The 15,064-nt window shown below is 38.7% G+C and overlaps 1 protein-coding gene across 1 annotated transcript; it reads right to left on the bottom strand.

Annotated features, from left to right (window-relative positions):
* Positions 1–1,204: 1,204 nt before the first annotated feature.
* FAM216B (family with sequence similarity 216 member B) lies at positions 1,205–9,099 on the bottom strand. Its single transcript, XM_028526252.2, has 4 exons — positions 9,027–9,099; positions 7,343–7,452; positions 4,276–4,396; positions 1,205–2,550 (listed from the first exon to the last, which is right to left on the bottom strand). Exons 2-4 carry the CDS (start codon positions 7,436–7,438, stop codon positions 2,393–2,395), a joined length of 375 nt encoding a protein of 124 aa, XP_028382053.1. The 5' UTR covers positions 7,439–7,452; positions 9,027–9,099; the 3' UTR covers positions 1,205–2,392.
* Positions 9,100–15,064: the final 5,965 nt, after the last annotated feature.

Below are 15,064 nucleotides of genomic sequence, written 5' to 3'. Positions count from 1 at the left end.
ATGTATCTGTTTAGTTTTCCCTACATCATTTATTGAATAGACTGTCTTTATCCGTTGTATGTTCTTGACTTCTTTGTCAAATATTAATTGACCATAAAGACATGGGTTTATTTCCAGATTCTCTGTATTGTTCAACTGACCTATATGTCTGTATTTATGCCAGTACCATGCTGTTTGGATACCATGACATTGTAGTATTCTCCAATATCAGGTAGTGTGATTCCTCTAAATTTGTTTTCCTCTCTCAAGTTTGCTGTGGCTATTCAGAGTCTTTTGTGGTTTCATATAAATATTTTGAATATTTAGGAATTGTACTGAATCTATAGATTGCTTTGGGTAATATGGGCATTTTAATGATATTAGTTTTTCCTATCCATGAGCACAATATATGCCTTCACATATTAGTATCTCTTTTCAATTTATTTGTCTTTTACATTCTTGGTTAAATTTATACCAAGGTATTGTTTTATGATACAATTTTAAGTGGAATTATTTTCTTAGTTTTTTTTCTGATAATGTATTATTGGTATATTAAAACACAACTGATTTTGGATATCTAGTTGGTATCTTGCTAGTTTATTGAATTCATTTATCAGTTCTAGTAGTTTTTGCTAGAATCTTTAGGGTTTTATATATACAGTATCATGTTACCTGTAAATAATGGCAATTTTGCTTCTTCCTTCCCAATTTAGATGCCTTTTACTTCTTGCTTGGTTTCCAGTACTATGTTGAATAAGAAATGCTTTTATTTCTGTGTGTTAAGGGTGATGTTGTCTGTGCATTTGTCGTATATGGCCTTTATTATGTTGAGATGTGCTCACTTTGTTTCACTTTAAATGGGGATGAATTTTATCAAATCCTTTTTGTTCATTATTAATATCATGTGATTTTTTTTCTTTTTTTAAGGTGGCATATAACATTTATTGATTTGCAGATATTGTACCAGTCTTGTATGCCTGGAGTAAATCCTGCTTGATCATAGTGTATGATCTTTTTAATGTGTTGCTGGGTCCAGTTTGCTAATATGTTGTTGAGAATTTTAGCATCTATATTCATCAGCAATATTGGACTATAATTTTCTTTCTTTGTAGTGTCTTTATCTGGTTTTAAATTAGGATATACTGGCCTCATAAAATGAGCTTGGGAGTCTTCCCTCCTCTTGAATTTTTTTGAAATAGTTTGAGAAGGATATATGTCAGTTCTCCTTTGAATGTTTGGTGAAATTAACCTGAGAAGCCATCTGATCCAGGATTTTTGTTTGTTGGTAGTCTTTTAATGTTATTATTATTAGTGCTTCAATTTAATTAGTTGTAATAATCTAATAAGATTTTCTGATTTTTTAAATTCAATTTTGGAAGGTTTATGATTTTAGAAATTTATCCATTTTGCCCATATTGTCCAGTTTTTTGACATATTGATGTTCATAATATTTTCTTACAATCCTTTGCATTTCTGTGGTGTCGGTTGTTACTTCTCTTTTATTTCTGATTTTATTTATTTAGGTCTTCTCTCTTTTTTTTCTTGATGAGTCTGGTTTATCTTTTCAAAGAACCAGCTTTTATCTCATTTTTTGCTTGTTTGTATAGTCTTGTGTGCTTTACTTAAAACCATTGAGGCCACTGAAAGATTAGACTTGTAATTAGTTTTCAGGGGCTATTTCTTGTTCTGCTGAGAGTGTACCTTCATTTACCAGGGGCGTAGGATATTTGCATGAATTCTCTTACCCATGTGAGGGTTAATTACAGAATGTAGAATGAACTCAGCTATTGTGGGTTGATAATTCCAAGTTTAAAGATTACACAAAAGAATTGTTGAGTCAGATAAGAACCAGATGTGGGGCCAAATTGACTTCTATTGCTTGATGGAAAAGAAGAGAGGAAGGGAGACATGGAAATGTATAGTCCAGGTGTGGCTGAGAAAATATGGCTCCAGGAACCCTGCATGCTCAGTGTTAAATCTGTGTTGTTTAGGGTATTTTTAATATGTGCAATGGGCAGCTTTTCAGGGATGGTCACCAGTGATAGAGAACCTGGCACCCTCTAATAACTTCTCCCTTTTCACTGTTTTTGGGACTTCTCTAGGAGGTTTTAATTCAAATGAAACTTTTACCTTTGAATGCTTCAAAAGTCATTTTAGTCTATAGGTATGTCAAGTAAAAGGACTTCTCAATGTGTTTTTGCTGGTAAAATGCAATGTGTTTTTGCTGGTTTTTGCATGGGAGAAAGATTATTTCTACTTGTGGGTTTGTATTAGAAGATTTATTTATGCTCATTTACAAATATACACTCAGTACTCACTAGATGCCAGAAGTCCACGAGCATACTGCCTGTTTTAGACCTTGTGCCAAGTCTTGGCTCCTGAGGGATCAGAGCCTTGCATTTTTGGCTCTGGGTCAGACCACAGACACTGGGACTGCTGGTAGCCATGTTCTTGTCATGGCTGAAGCCTTCCAGGGGATGGCTCTTTGCAGACCTTCCTTGGCTGAGGCTTTGTTGGTTGAATCTCCTAAGTACAGCATACAAGCCAAGGCCTCCTGCTGAGTAATATAACCTAGGGGAAAGAAATAAGAGAGACTTTAAGGTTAATGGTTTTACCAAACAAATAAACAAAAATCACTGTAAATATTCAGATTCACAAAATTTCTTCTACTTTACAGGATAGAAATGATTGTGTTTAGCACACCCAGATTTTTATGATTTTTGAAGACAGGAAGTACATTTCTTCTTTTGCATTACTCACTCAGTAAATTAATACATAGCTATTGATTATCATGACAGATCATTGGGAGAGGGGCTTGAGCCATGAAAAATCTTCATCTGAATTGTTTATCAGTATTAAAACTTTCTTCAGACCAGAAGCAGATATATTCAGCCTTTCTGTGTTACTACAGTACAGTCTGCAGATCACTTACATAGTTGTCTGGCTAAGACCACTTTTCATGATGCTTTTTAAAAATGAAGATTTCTGGTTCTACTCCAGATATCTTTGAATCATAAATTCAAAAAGTTAGGCCTGGAAATCTATATTTTAATAACATACACAGTTGGATTTTATGTGCACTAAACATTGAATATTCTGCTTCTAGGTTCATTGGCTTCTAAGCAATTTTATTCTGCAAACAAAGCTACCAGGTGATGTTTCTACAACATTTCAATCATTGGGAACAGCTGAATCCTTGCTCTGCTATTTACTAGTTATATGATCCTAGTCAAGTTATTTAACTTACCATGTCTCAATTTTCTCTTCTGTAAAATGTGGGTTATAAAGGCATCTACCACATGGACATGCTTGTGTTTTTATAAGACAATACAAGCAAATATAAGCAAAGTACTTAGAATAATTGCTGAAACATAGGAAGACCTAATAAGAGATAACTACTGTTATTGTTTTTGTTATTGAATCACTTGCAGAAAATATGTTTTCCTTTTGTGCAAATACAGAAACAATAATATAAGTAGATGTGCTAGTGCCAAGTGAGTAGTTTAGAAAAAAATGATAGTAAATAAAGTTCTATGGGAGTTAGGAGAAGAGTATAATAGAGAGGAGCTGAAGACTGAAAACATTTTTGAAAGAAAAAAGATTTAACAACAATTATATCTTTCTGTAGGTTGTTACTTATGATCTATGAAGGTCTTTCAGAACCATTATTTCATTTATGCTTCATAAAATCCCATGAGGTTCATAGGAGAAGAGAGACAGTGGGGCATGGGAAAGAGGGTGCACAAGCTTTGCAGGTGATGGTCCTAACTGACATTTACTATCTGTGTGAGCTTGATCAGGTTATATACCTGCCTGACCAAAATTTCCCACAACTGTAACATGGGGAGAAATGAGAGAGCAAGCATAGAACTCCAAGAACAATGTCTGGAACATGGTAAATGCTCAGCAATACAAATATTCCTTTTGTGAGTAAACTACGTCTCTGAGTTTATGCAATCAGCAAGGGGCTGGCTGAGCTGTGGTTTTTAGCTTAGACCAGCTTCTTGAGGCCATGGCTGTTTCTACTACATCAAGTTCCTTGTAAATCTCAGAGTTCTTGATATTTTACAACAATCCACCCTCCAATTTCTTTAAACCCTCTTAATTTACCCATAAAACCTTCCTTTCTATTGTCAGGGATAATGATTTTTAAACTTGGCCTGCCAACCACATTGATAAAACAGCTTGTTGGCAGAGGCCATTCTACTCAAATTTGTATCAGGAAACTTGACTTCTGGCTGCAGTGCACAAGTCCTTTCTTGAGGTGCTTGGTCCGGGTCAGGTAGTTAAACTTACCAAGCAGTTGCTGGTGCCGAAGGCTGTGAATATATCGGGTTTGCAGGGCCTCCCACTGGGGCCTGGAGTTGTAAATCCTCATGATACTGTAAAAGTAGCGCTGCTGCCCACGGGTTAGGTCCTGTCAGAGCACAGCAGGTGACATTGATGAATTGGTGGAGTTTACGGAATTAAGAGTGTCATGCATTCAAAGTTGACTTCCCCTGAAGTAAGATGCTTCTCTCCCCCCTTTTTTTCTTGCTCTCTCTCTATATATAATATATACACTATATATAATATATACACTATATATATATATATATATAATTGGAAATATATATATATTTCCAATTGATATATATATATCAATTGGAAAAACAACAATTGGGTAGTTGTCTTCCTTAGTTTACTTAAAAAATCTTTCACTGGCCTGTATAAAGGTGAAATGTCTAAGATTCTAGGTAAGTAGGTCAAAGTTTTGGGTGGAGGGAGATCCAAGGATTTTTTAGTTTTTATTGATCTATTATAGTCCTTCTTGAGAAAGGCAGGTTGTGAGAATCTACCCAGGTCTGGAAGTATGCCAGGCCTCTACATGGGTAAAAGAGAACTTTCCACTGAAAGTTGTCAGTAAGCAGGGGTTATAGGTAGATGAACAGACTCACAGTGTGGTAGAGGTTCAACAGAAGGAAAATAAACTCTGCCTGCATAGTCAAGGAAACTCCCTAAATGAGATGATCAACACCTGTAGACTTAAGGGTGAATAGGAAGTCCTTAAGGGATTAGAATCCTGGTTCTAAAAGGCATCAACATCACCTGGTACTTGTTTGAAATGCACATTCTCAGGCCTATAGAGTCAGAAACTCTGGGTTGGGTCCAGCCCTCTGAGCTTTAACAAGTCCTCTAGGTGATAGTGATGCATATATGCTAGAACTGGAGAACCAGGGGAGCACAAAACAAAGAAGGTAGAAGTAGTACAATTTCTTTTATTGGCACAACACATCTAGATATATTGGGAAGCAGACTTTTTTTTACTTTAACCAGAAAGTGGAGTCTGAGTTGAAAAAGGCTGCAGCATTAGACAGGGGAAGGTCATGGAAAACTTTTCATGGCATGTTAAGAATTTAAAGATCACCCTTTTAAATAAGGAACCATTGATGGTCTTTATTTAAGGCAGTGCTTCTCAACAGTGTGATTTTGACCCTCAAGAGACATTTGGCAATGTCTGGGGAAATCTTTAGTTGTCACAAATGATGAGAGGGAGAAGGGATGCTACTGGTATTTGGCCGACAGAGGCCAGTGATGCTGCTGAACATCCTACAGTGCATGAGACAGCATCCAGTTCTTACAACAAAGAATTATCCAGCCCAAAATGTTACACATTTAAGCTGACCAAGTTTGCATTTTGGAAAGATCATGGAGAAGGAGCTCACAGGAAGATGGGCCATTGGTGTGGAGATGATTTGGAGGGCTGTCATCTATGCTAGGGAGAAGCAGGCTTGGGCTTCCAGTCAGGGACAAATACCATATGATCTCACTTGTATGTGGAATCTAATGAAAAATGTAAACTGACAAAATAGAAACAGAGGCATGGACTCATGGAACAGACTGACAGCTGTCAGAGGGGAAAAGGGAGGTGGGGACTGGATAAAAGAAGGTGAAGGTGAGGCAAGACAGTGAGAAGCTAGGGTTCCTTGATAAGTGGAATAAGGGAAAATGAGACAAAATAATAAACAAGGCCTAACAATTTGAGCAATTTATAGCCAGCTAATGAATCACAAGGTTTTATCTTTCCTAACCAAGGCTGGTTAGGAGCAAATGATCTATACACTCCAGACTGTCCCAGGGCAGAACAGTCTTAGTCCCAGTCCTTCCTTAATTATGTTCTTTAAAAATAAAACTAACCAGAAAAATAACCCCGACCCCTCTGTACACACATTTTGATGAACAAGTTGAAGGACACACCTGGAAAGCTAATGAATATTCTACTAAGAGCCTCCCCTGAGATCTCCCTTAAAATTCCAGCTGTTTCCAAAAAAGATAAAAAGCCTCAAGACAACCAATCCACTTCACATTTTCCCTCCCTGGAGGACCCAGCACCTTTCCCTTACCCCACTTCTTCCCCTACAGGCTTGCATCTCCCAAACGCTAAGGGATCCCAGGAAACTTGCAACCAGGGAAGAAATGGGCAGTGGCAGCTCATCCTGGCTTACTCCCTGAACCTGTCTCTGAGGACCCCTTTTTCTCTGACTTCCCAGTGAGTTCACTTCTTTAACTGTGACTTCTATTTCTATTTCTTCTTTTTATTACTATGTAATAAATCTAAACTTAAAGTAATTATTTATAAAAATGACTTTGTTAGAAATTTTGTTTGGAGTTGAAATATGTGGGCCAGTTCTTTTTTTTGAAGTCTAGAGATCTTAAACTCAAAAAATATATACAGAGTAAAAGCAGCAAAGCCAAGTACTTCAAAATTTGAGACATCATTTCAGCTTTACAGTTTCTGAATTACATCTTTTAAAAGATAATATATTTGAAGGAAATGAATTACTAATTAAGTCTTTTCAAATGACTGAGAAAAATATAATGTGAAAATTCCAAGCCAATTTCAAGAGCAGAGCTCAAAAATGCAATGGGAGTTTCCATTATATTACATAAAACTGTAAAAGTTATAGTTTTGCTGAATAAGAACAAAAAGCCTACTTCTTTTTCTTAGTATAACTGTCAACTTCCAAAATAAGAAGTAACAGTAACATTTCTAATACTCTTATTTAGTTGCTCATTCCTCCTTCAGGGGATGGCAGAGAACTGAAATTTTGACAGAGTATTTATGAGAATGACTTGAACTAATTTGGACTGAAAGGAGCTAACAGCTTTGTAGCAGGGAGCGAGTGTGGTCAGTCAGTGAGTTTCCCATCACTGGTGTGGGTAATCCACACTCATTCACCCTCCCACACACTTCCAGCACGCCGGGAGGGCCTACACTGGGCCCATTGTTCTTGCTACTTCTGGGTAAAAAAGACATGAAAATTCCTCAAGCCTTGAAGGAGACACAGACAGGGCCTTTTCATCTGTGAATAATATGTTGTACCTTTAGTAATGACATGTCAGCAGAGAGAGGGACTCGAATGCAAGGAATCTGTGGAATAGTCTGAAGCTTTTGTTGTCTTTTCTGTTTTTCTCCCATTCTTTATCCTGTACCTCCAAGGAACAACAAAGCATAGCATAAAATTGTATTTTGTTCAACAAATTTCAGGAATGTACCTAAGTAAATAAGTAAGCAAGTAAATAAACAAGTAAATAAATGTTATTTGTTTCAAGGGATAAGAAATTTTCTCACATGTTTCCTAGTAAATGGATTTCACCAGATCGCTTAGTTCTGTGCTTTCCCCTGTTCTCATCATTTTTTATAGGAGGAGTAATTCAGAGCCCCGTGTGTCTCTGCTGTACACTGGGCTTGGAGGACACGGGTTGTAGAGCCATACAATTCCACAACAGTTGCTACTTGATAATTTTAAACAATATTTAGTATCTTCTCTGATTCTAAAATTAATTGGCGTCATTATGAAAAATTCAAAAAAATGAAAAATTAAATAAAATAATACAACACCAACCATAACCTAACTTTCCATTACTATTGTTAGCATTTGATTGATTTCTTTTTATTAAGTTTTCTGTGTACATTGTGTGTGATTTTAGAGACGGTCAGTCATAGTTTATGTGTTGGGTACTTTTTCCAACTTATTAAATATCCTTTAAAATATGACTTTTAGTGACACTATAGTATACTTTTACTTAATTCTCCATTTCTTGCAATTTTAGATTTGCAATTTTATAGCTCTATTCTAAAAAAGCAACTAGTAAATCTAGTCACATTTTTGCCACTTGCCCGACAAAGATACAAAATGAAGTCACACCTGCTTATGAGTAAGTCTTTTCTCCATGTAATTTAGGACTTAGAATCTGCGATGTATATAATAATTTAAAAAATTAACAATCAAAGAAGGATAGACATATTGGAATAAGGTTGAGAGACACAGAATGGGAACCCCAAGAATTTTCCCCCCTGTTCACAACTTTGCTCTTGGTAACAATGCCTATCTTATCAGGTTGTTTGAGTAACTGAGATCATGAACACAGAACACTCTCTCTTTATGCTCCTTCGATTTCTCCTCTCCTCTGTTGTAATGTTCATGCACACACATACATGTACAAGTGCACAACAAAAACACATGTAAGAAACACTTTAACATGTGAGAAAACTCTGGTTCTGAGTTCACAGAACTCAGGCTCAGATGTTCCAAAAGAGAAATGTGTTAGGAAAACATCAGTCAACATCTCCATGTATCCTGTTCCCATAATATGAACTTATAAAGTAAACTATAAATATTTAATGTTTTCCTTTGCCATGCAACCCAGAAACCACACCAACCAAGACATACTCTTTTAGTATTCCCTGTGATAGAAGCCAAACTCTATCCTGTACTCAAATCATCTCAATATCCCTTCTCCCATTTTCCAGATCTGTAGAGCAGAGCATAAATATTTTTCAAAACTGGAAAGATTTCTTCTTCCCTAAAATAGCATAAGAAATGACTGATGATATTTCTTGTGACAACAATTTATATGTGCTGAGAAAATTCACCTTACCTATTCAAGTGGTCTGTACCTGACATAGTTTGATTAAAATGCTTGGGTAGATAATTCAGGATGAAAAATTCACAAAATAACTTATATCTTAAACAAAAAGACATGTTTGCTTAAAAGAAACTTACCCTATGTTGCAGTCTCTTCCTTTTTAAAAGCACCCATTCATATTCCAAGAATTTTTTGCAAGGTCTCTTTCTGTTGATAAGCTGATATCCAAGCAACATCATGTGATTAAACAAAGAGCCGGGAGAATTTGGCCTCATGCCTTCTCCTGCGTCTGGACTACATTCAACTGCATAGTTTAATCTTTTTTTTTCTTCCAGATTGTATCTAATCAAGTGTAAACTTCTAAATTTATCATATCTGTGTTATATATGGACATAGGAGAGGAAAGTACATGGAAACAGAGATGGTGAATGGTAAAGGTCAAGTAATCCTTTGGAACCACAGGCCTTACATGAATAGTTCCTAGGCTTGGAGTGAGTAGCCCCCATCCCCACTGCTCAGAACGATCAAGGAAGCTATTTAGAGGTGCAGGCATCAATTTGACTGTGGTAACCTATGGGATTGTTACATAGTTCAAGATAATGTTCCTTTCTTAGTTTTGGAGGAGTATGATATTTTCCATATTTAATCTTGGACAGGGGTTATATACAATGATAATGAACCTACGACACAAGGTTCTTGACACACTGATGTCATTAGCGTACGTTCCACATTTTAACCTGGTTCATAAGAACAATCTTATTCCTTCCTCTGGGCAAGCATTATTATGAGAGACTTCCTTTCTTTCTTGAGCAATCTCTTTCTGAATGCCAACTTTATCTGCAAAGATGAAAAGTTTTTAGAGAAAATAGAAAAAAATGTCACAAGAAAACCATAAATTAAAAGTTATTGGAAGGCTTAGAAGAAGGAAAACACAGGTAGATAAGGGTTATGAATTATATACCGTAAAGAAGAAAGAAAGGACTCAACAGACACAAACACTGGCATTTTTTCAGTTATTTAAATGCAAATATTCTGGGCAATAAACATAGCACAAACAAGAGTTTATAAGTGCTAGTGAACACCATGAAAACTCTCTGGATCCGAGAGTTTGGTGAGTCCTTACTGAGAGACAAAGAAAAGTTGAATGCAGAGTTAACATTGTCAATTGAGTCGTCCTCAAATGTTTTGCCTTCTGGAGCATACCACATATGCTGACTGTTATGTACAGATGCTGATTTATAACAGTGTGCATTAGACCCTGACCAATCAGAGAAGTAGAAATAGATCTAGGTGTTCCCCACAGAGAGGGAGTCAGATACAAGGAATCTGTTACAAAGTATTGGAATGGGCTAGAGGAGCAAAACAAGAAAGGTTAGCTGATCCAAAGATTGGCAATTACATTCCAATATGATCACACCTGGAGCTGGACAACAAAAGGGAAATGATTTCACCCAGGGTCCATGAACACTTTACCTCTGAGCTGCTTCTGCTGGGGCACTGCTGCTTGAACAAGTGACTCAGGACCCACCAGTCACCAGCCACCCTTGCTTCTGTGTTCTTTCCAGAACTGCACATGTTACCATTGTGACCACTACCATCACTGCCCTGCTGCTGCTGCTGCTGCACTTGATGCTGTTGCCGCTGCCAAATGCGAGCAGAAACCACGAAAACTGGCTTATCTTTGAATATGGGTTTCCATTTCCTACCTCCCATTGGATGCCAGCTGGGGAGGGGTGTTGTAAAATGTATTTTGCAGTCTTCCCACTGCTGTGGTAAAAAGAAGGTTAAATACAAAGTTGAAAGATAATGGAACACATGGGGATTACATCAACAAAAATCTGAGAGATACCTATGAAGTCAGGCAGAAGGTTTAAGAACTAAATATACAGTTAACATTTGCCTATGCCATTGAAGTTTGGAATTTTATAAGAAAAGGCAAAATAAAAGATAACTAGCTCTATAGATGGTATCAAAGAATGAGATATGTATTTTGTATCAATATCTTAAAATTCAATAATGATAAAACAATGTATATCATCAGTTTTGGACAAAAGAAATTGTTTTCACAAAGAGCAGCTATACTTTTCAAAAGAATTTAAAACTGTAAAAAATTTAAAAAACAATAGAAACACCCACCATCTAATTACTATAGAGCAGTAATTTTTAAACTTTTCATCTCATGGCATACATAAACCAATTACTAAAATTCTGTGGTATACCAAAAAATATGTTTTTCCAATCTGACAAAAAATAGATGTAATTTTGATTCACTCACACCAAACAGATATTACTGTGTTGGTAGTTGTCATTTTTTAATTTGACAATTTAAAGGAAAAGACATCAGTGCCCCTGACTAGTCAGGTATTGCATATTTTAAAAATTCTTGCAGCATGCTGGTGGAAACTTGCTACTATAGGGCAGGGGTCCTCAACTCACAGGCCGTGGACTGTTACCAGTCTGTGGCCTGTTAGGAACCGGGCCATGCAGCAGCAGGTGAGGGCAGGCAGTAGCCAGCAGCCAGCAATGGAAGTAGAGCTCCACCTCCTGTCTTTCCCCACATCCTTCACTAGGTCCCTGGGAAATTGTCTTCCACAAATCCATTCCCTGGTGCAAAAAAAGGCTGAAGAGCACTCACTGACTTAGGAGATGGAGGAATTGAGTAAAGGGGAAAAATAACTCATAGACATGGACAACAGCGTAGTGACTGTGGGTGGGAGCAGTTTAGGGGAATAAAGATAATGGAAAAAATATACTACAAAATACTGTGCAAAAAAATTGAAGTCACTGCTCTTGTCTAAGGAGAAGCTTGGGGTAGTGACACAGGCAGTAACCTCAATACACTGAGCTAAACTGAGCAGTGACCTCACTTCCTGACAATAGAGCCCAACAGAACTTGGAACCCTGGTAACCAGGCAGCCACATTCTAAACCTTTCCCTACCCAGCTCAGTTGGCTGGAGACTTTAACACCTGACAGGATGTTTTCATGTTGTCTGTCTGAATCCAGAGGTCTTGGCCCCAAAAGAGGCAGTGGTGGTAATATTTCTCTGTGGCTGCTACTGGGTCTGAAATCATCCCGGACACTTGTAGGCATTTTCACAGCGGGACCCAGAGCTAACACAGGATGGCCCAGGACTGTTTTGTTTGGGCCAGGCCACCTCTCCCATTCCACCTGAGAAGCCCTATGCCCCTCCCCTTGTGTGTGTGTGCCTGTGTGTGTGTGCGTGTAGAAGGGGGCTAACATGGGGAGGGTGTGCCCAGCAGGAACTGGCTGAGGGAGGTGGGGCCAGAAGCCTGTGGGCAGGTCATGTTCACACCCCAGGTCAAGACTGGCTGAGTGGACATGGATTGTGGGTGTCGACCTCTGCCTGTGGTTTAACCCAGGCCTTTGAAGTAAATCTCATTTCTCCTGGGTGGAGGCCTGTGCAGATGCAGGTCTGAGTCAGATCTGGGAGCAGAAGGTTCAGTGGGTGGAAGCAGCAGGACTTAAGAGACTAGGGCTGGGCAGGCCTTAAGGTCACTGGACCAGAACCAAAGAGTCATTGCAGAGCGCCACTCAGGACATGGGGGAAAAAGAGCTGGTTGACAAGGATCCCCCACCTTGTGTCCACCAGTGAGGGGCAGGTGTGCCACATCACCAAGGGCCAAAGCAGGACCAAGGTGACTGTGTCCACCTGGGGGTCTGGGGAACCAGGGCAGGTGGACAGCTGGTGAAGGACACCATCCCAGAAGCTGCTGGGCTCCACAGCCAGCTCACCATTTCCATTTCGGACTGCAGCCTAGAGTGCGGTGCCCACATTGAACACACAGGGCCAGGTAACCTGGAGCCCAGGAGGCAGAGCTCAGGATAAGAAGGTGGGGGAGGAGGGGAGAGTATGGGGGTGGAGGCTCACGCAAGCTTATTGGAAGGGGTCAGTATCAGACACACAGGGAGCACTCACAGAGACTGGCCAGGAGAAAAGGCTGGCCTCAGACCACCTGTGTGCTGGACTGCCAGCAGGGAGGACTTCCTGTGGTGGGTCCTGGGCTCTGGCTATGTTCTGTGTTTGGGGGGCACATGGAAATGCAGGCACATGGGTGATCTTTTCTCCTCTGGAAGCTTCAGTACCAGCCCAGGAGGCAGAGCCAGGTCCTGCTTCAAACATGACAGACATCCCAAAAGCTCCATTCAGGGCAGACCAGGAGGTGTCTGCCTCCTGCAGTTGTACCACCTGCAGCAACTGCTCCAGCTGCAGCTGTGGAGCCAGGGCTGGCCTGTGCAGCATCTCCTGACCTGAGGCCCCACCACCCCTGCCTTAGGAGCCCTCCTTGAACTTGCTCTGGTTCCTGCCACAGGGGAGGAGCTGCCTCTGGAAAATGCAACAGGGACAGCTCTAGAGCAGCCTGTTGAACCTGTTGAATTTGTTTTACCTTCATTCTTTGACCTGTTTCTTTTATTTGCTGTCGTTATTTTTTTCTTTTCTCTTTGGTATGATTCTTTTTTTTTTTATTATTTGGGGTTCTTTCCTTGTATTTTCTTTTTTTATTCTTCATTTCCCCATGATGTAATTCATTTTAAATAGTGAATAAAAATTATATTTTGTATTTTAAATTTGTGCCATTCCTGAGTGTGACATACATTCACAATGCTGTGTATGCATCATGACCACTATCTACATGCAGGACATTCCATCACTCCAAAGGGAGACACTGCACCAGAAGTACTCACTCCCCACTCCTTCTGCCCCTGGCAAACCTTGACCTGCTTTCTGCCTCTGTTCTTTACCTACTCTGAAAGTTTCCTGTCAATGGAATCTTCCAATGGGTACCTTTTTGTGTCTGCTCACCTATTTTGTTTGTTTTTATCGGAAATAGAATTTTCATTATTTCAAAGGGAAATTCCATATGGATTAGTGATCATAGGGTAAAAAAAAAATCCTTTTAGTAAGTGTGTAACCTTGGGGTTGAGACCATTGTGCTAAGTGTGACCACAGATCCAAACAGGACTATTCCCAAAAATTCCACAGGAGGGAAGGAAAACTCCCAAGCTCATCTTAGCAGGCCACCATTATCTGAATACTAAAACCAGATAAAGACCCTTCAAAGGAAGAAAATTAGAAGCCATTATCCCTGGTGACCATAGATGCAAAGATTCTCAACAACATATTAGCAATCTGAATCCAGCAATACATTAACAAGATAATATCCCGTGCTCAAGGGGGATTTATTCCTAGGATACAAGGTTGGTACAATACCCACAATTCAATTAATGTCATATACTATGTAAACAAATTGAAAAATAAAAACGTGATCATATCATTAGATGCAGAAAGAGCATTTGATGAAATCTAGCACCCATTCATAATAAACTCTCAGCAAAGTTGGAATACAGGGAACATACCTGTACAAAATAAAGGCCACAATATCACACAATATATGACAAACCTACAGCCAACATAATATAAATGGGCAAAATCTACAAGAGTTTCCCTTCAGATAAGGAAAAAGGCAGAAATGTCCACTTCCACCATTCTTATCCCACATCATAGTGGAAATCCTAGCCAGAGGAGAAAACTAAAGGTATCCAAATTGGAAAAGAAGAAGTAAAAGTGTCATTATTTGCAGATGCAATGGTACTGTACAGACAGAACCTGAACAATTCCACCTAGAAACTACAGAAACTGATCAATGGATTTAGTGTAGTAGCAGGACACAAAATCCAAAATCAGTTGCACATTTATACACCAAGAGCTATCAGAAAGGGTAACTGAGAAAACCATCCCATTTACAATGAATGAAAAAATAAAAATAAAATACCTAGGATTATAGTTAACCAAGGTTGTAAAATACTAGCACTTGGAAAACTATAAGACTTTGAAGAAAGTTATTAAAGAAAATACAAATAAGTGGAAGTACATCCCATGTTCATGGGTAGGAAGAGCTAACATCATTGAAATGCCCATGCTTCCCAATGCAATCTATAGATTCAATGCAATTCCCATCAAGATTCCAGTGATGTAATTCAAAAAACTAGGAAAAATATTTCAAAAGTTTACATAAAACCACAAAAGACTCCACATAGCAACAGTGATCCTGAGAAGAAAGAACAAAGTTGGAGGAATCATGCTACCTAGTATCAAAATATACTCTAAAGCCATGGTAATCAAAATGGAATGGCACTGACCTAGAAACAGACAC

The sequence above is a fragment of the Phyllostomus discolor genome, chromosome 11 (assembly GCF_004126475.2).
Source record: "Phyllostomus discolor isolate MPI-MPIP mPhyDis1 chromosome 11, mPhyDis1.pri.v3, whole genome shotgun sequence".
NCBI classification, from domain to species: Eukaryota; Metazoa; Chordata; class Mammalia; order Chiroptera; family Phyllostomidae; genus Phyllostomus; species Phyllostomus discolor.
Note: the sequence above shows the minus strand (reverse complement) of the source record. Positions and strands in the feature narration are given on the sequence as shown.

Bases quoted from the DNA above. Each gene is read 5' to 3' on its own strand.
- FAM216B (XM_028526252.2), bottom strand. From the start codon at position 7,438: ATGGGAGAAAAACAGAAAAGACAACAAAAGCTTCAGACTATTCCACAG. The intron at 4,397-7,342 runs GTACAACATATT...GTGCTCTGACAG, and splicing joins CTGACATGTCATTACTAAAG to GACCTAACCCGTGGGCAGCA. The intron at 2,551-4,275 runs GTAAGTTTAACT...TCTTTCCCCTAG, and splicing joins TCGGCACCAGCAACTGCTTG to GTTATATTACTCAGCAGGAG.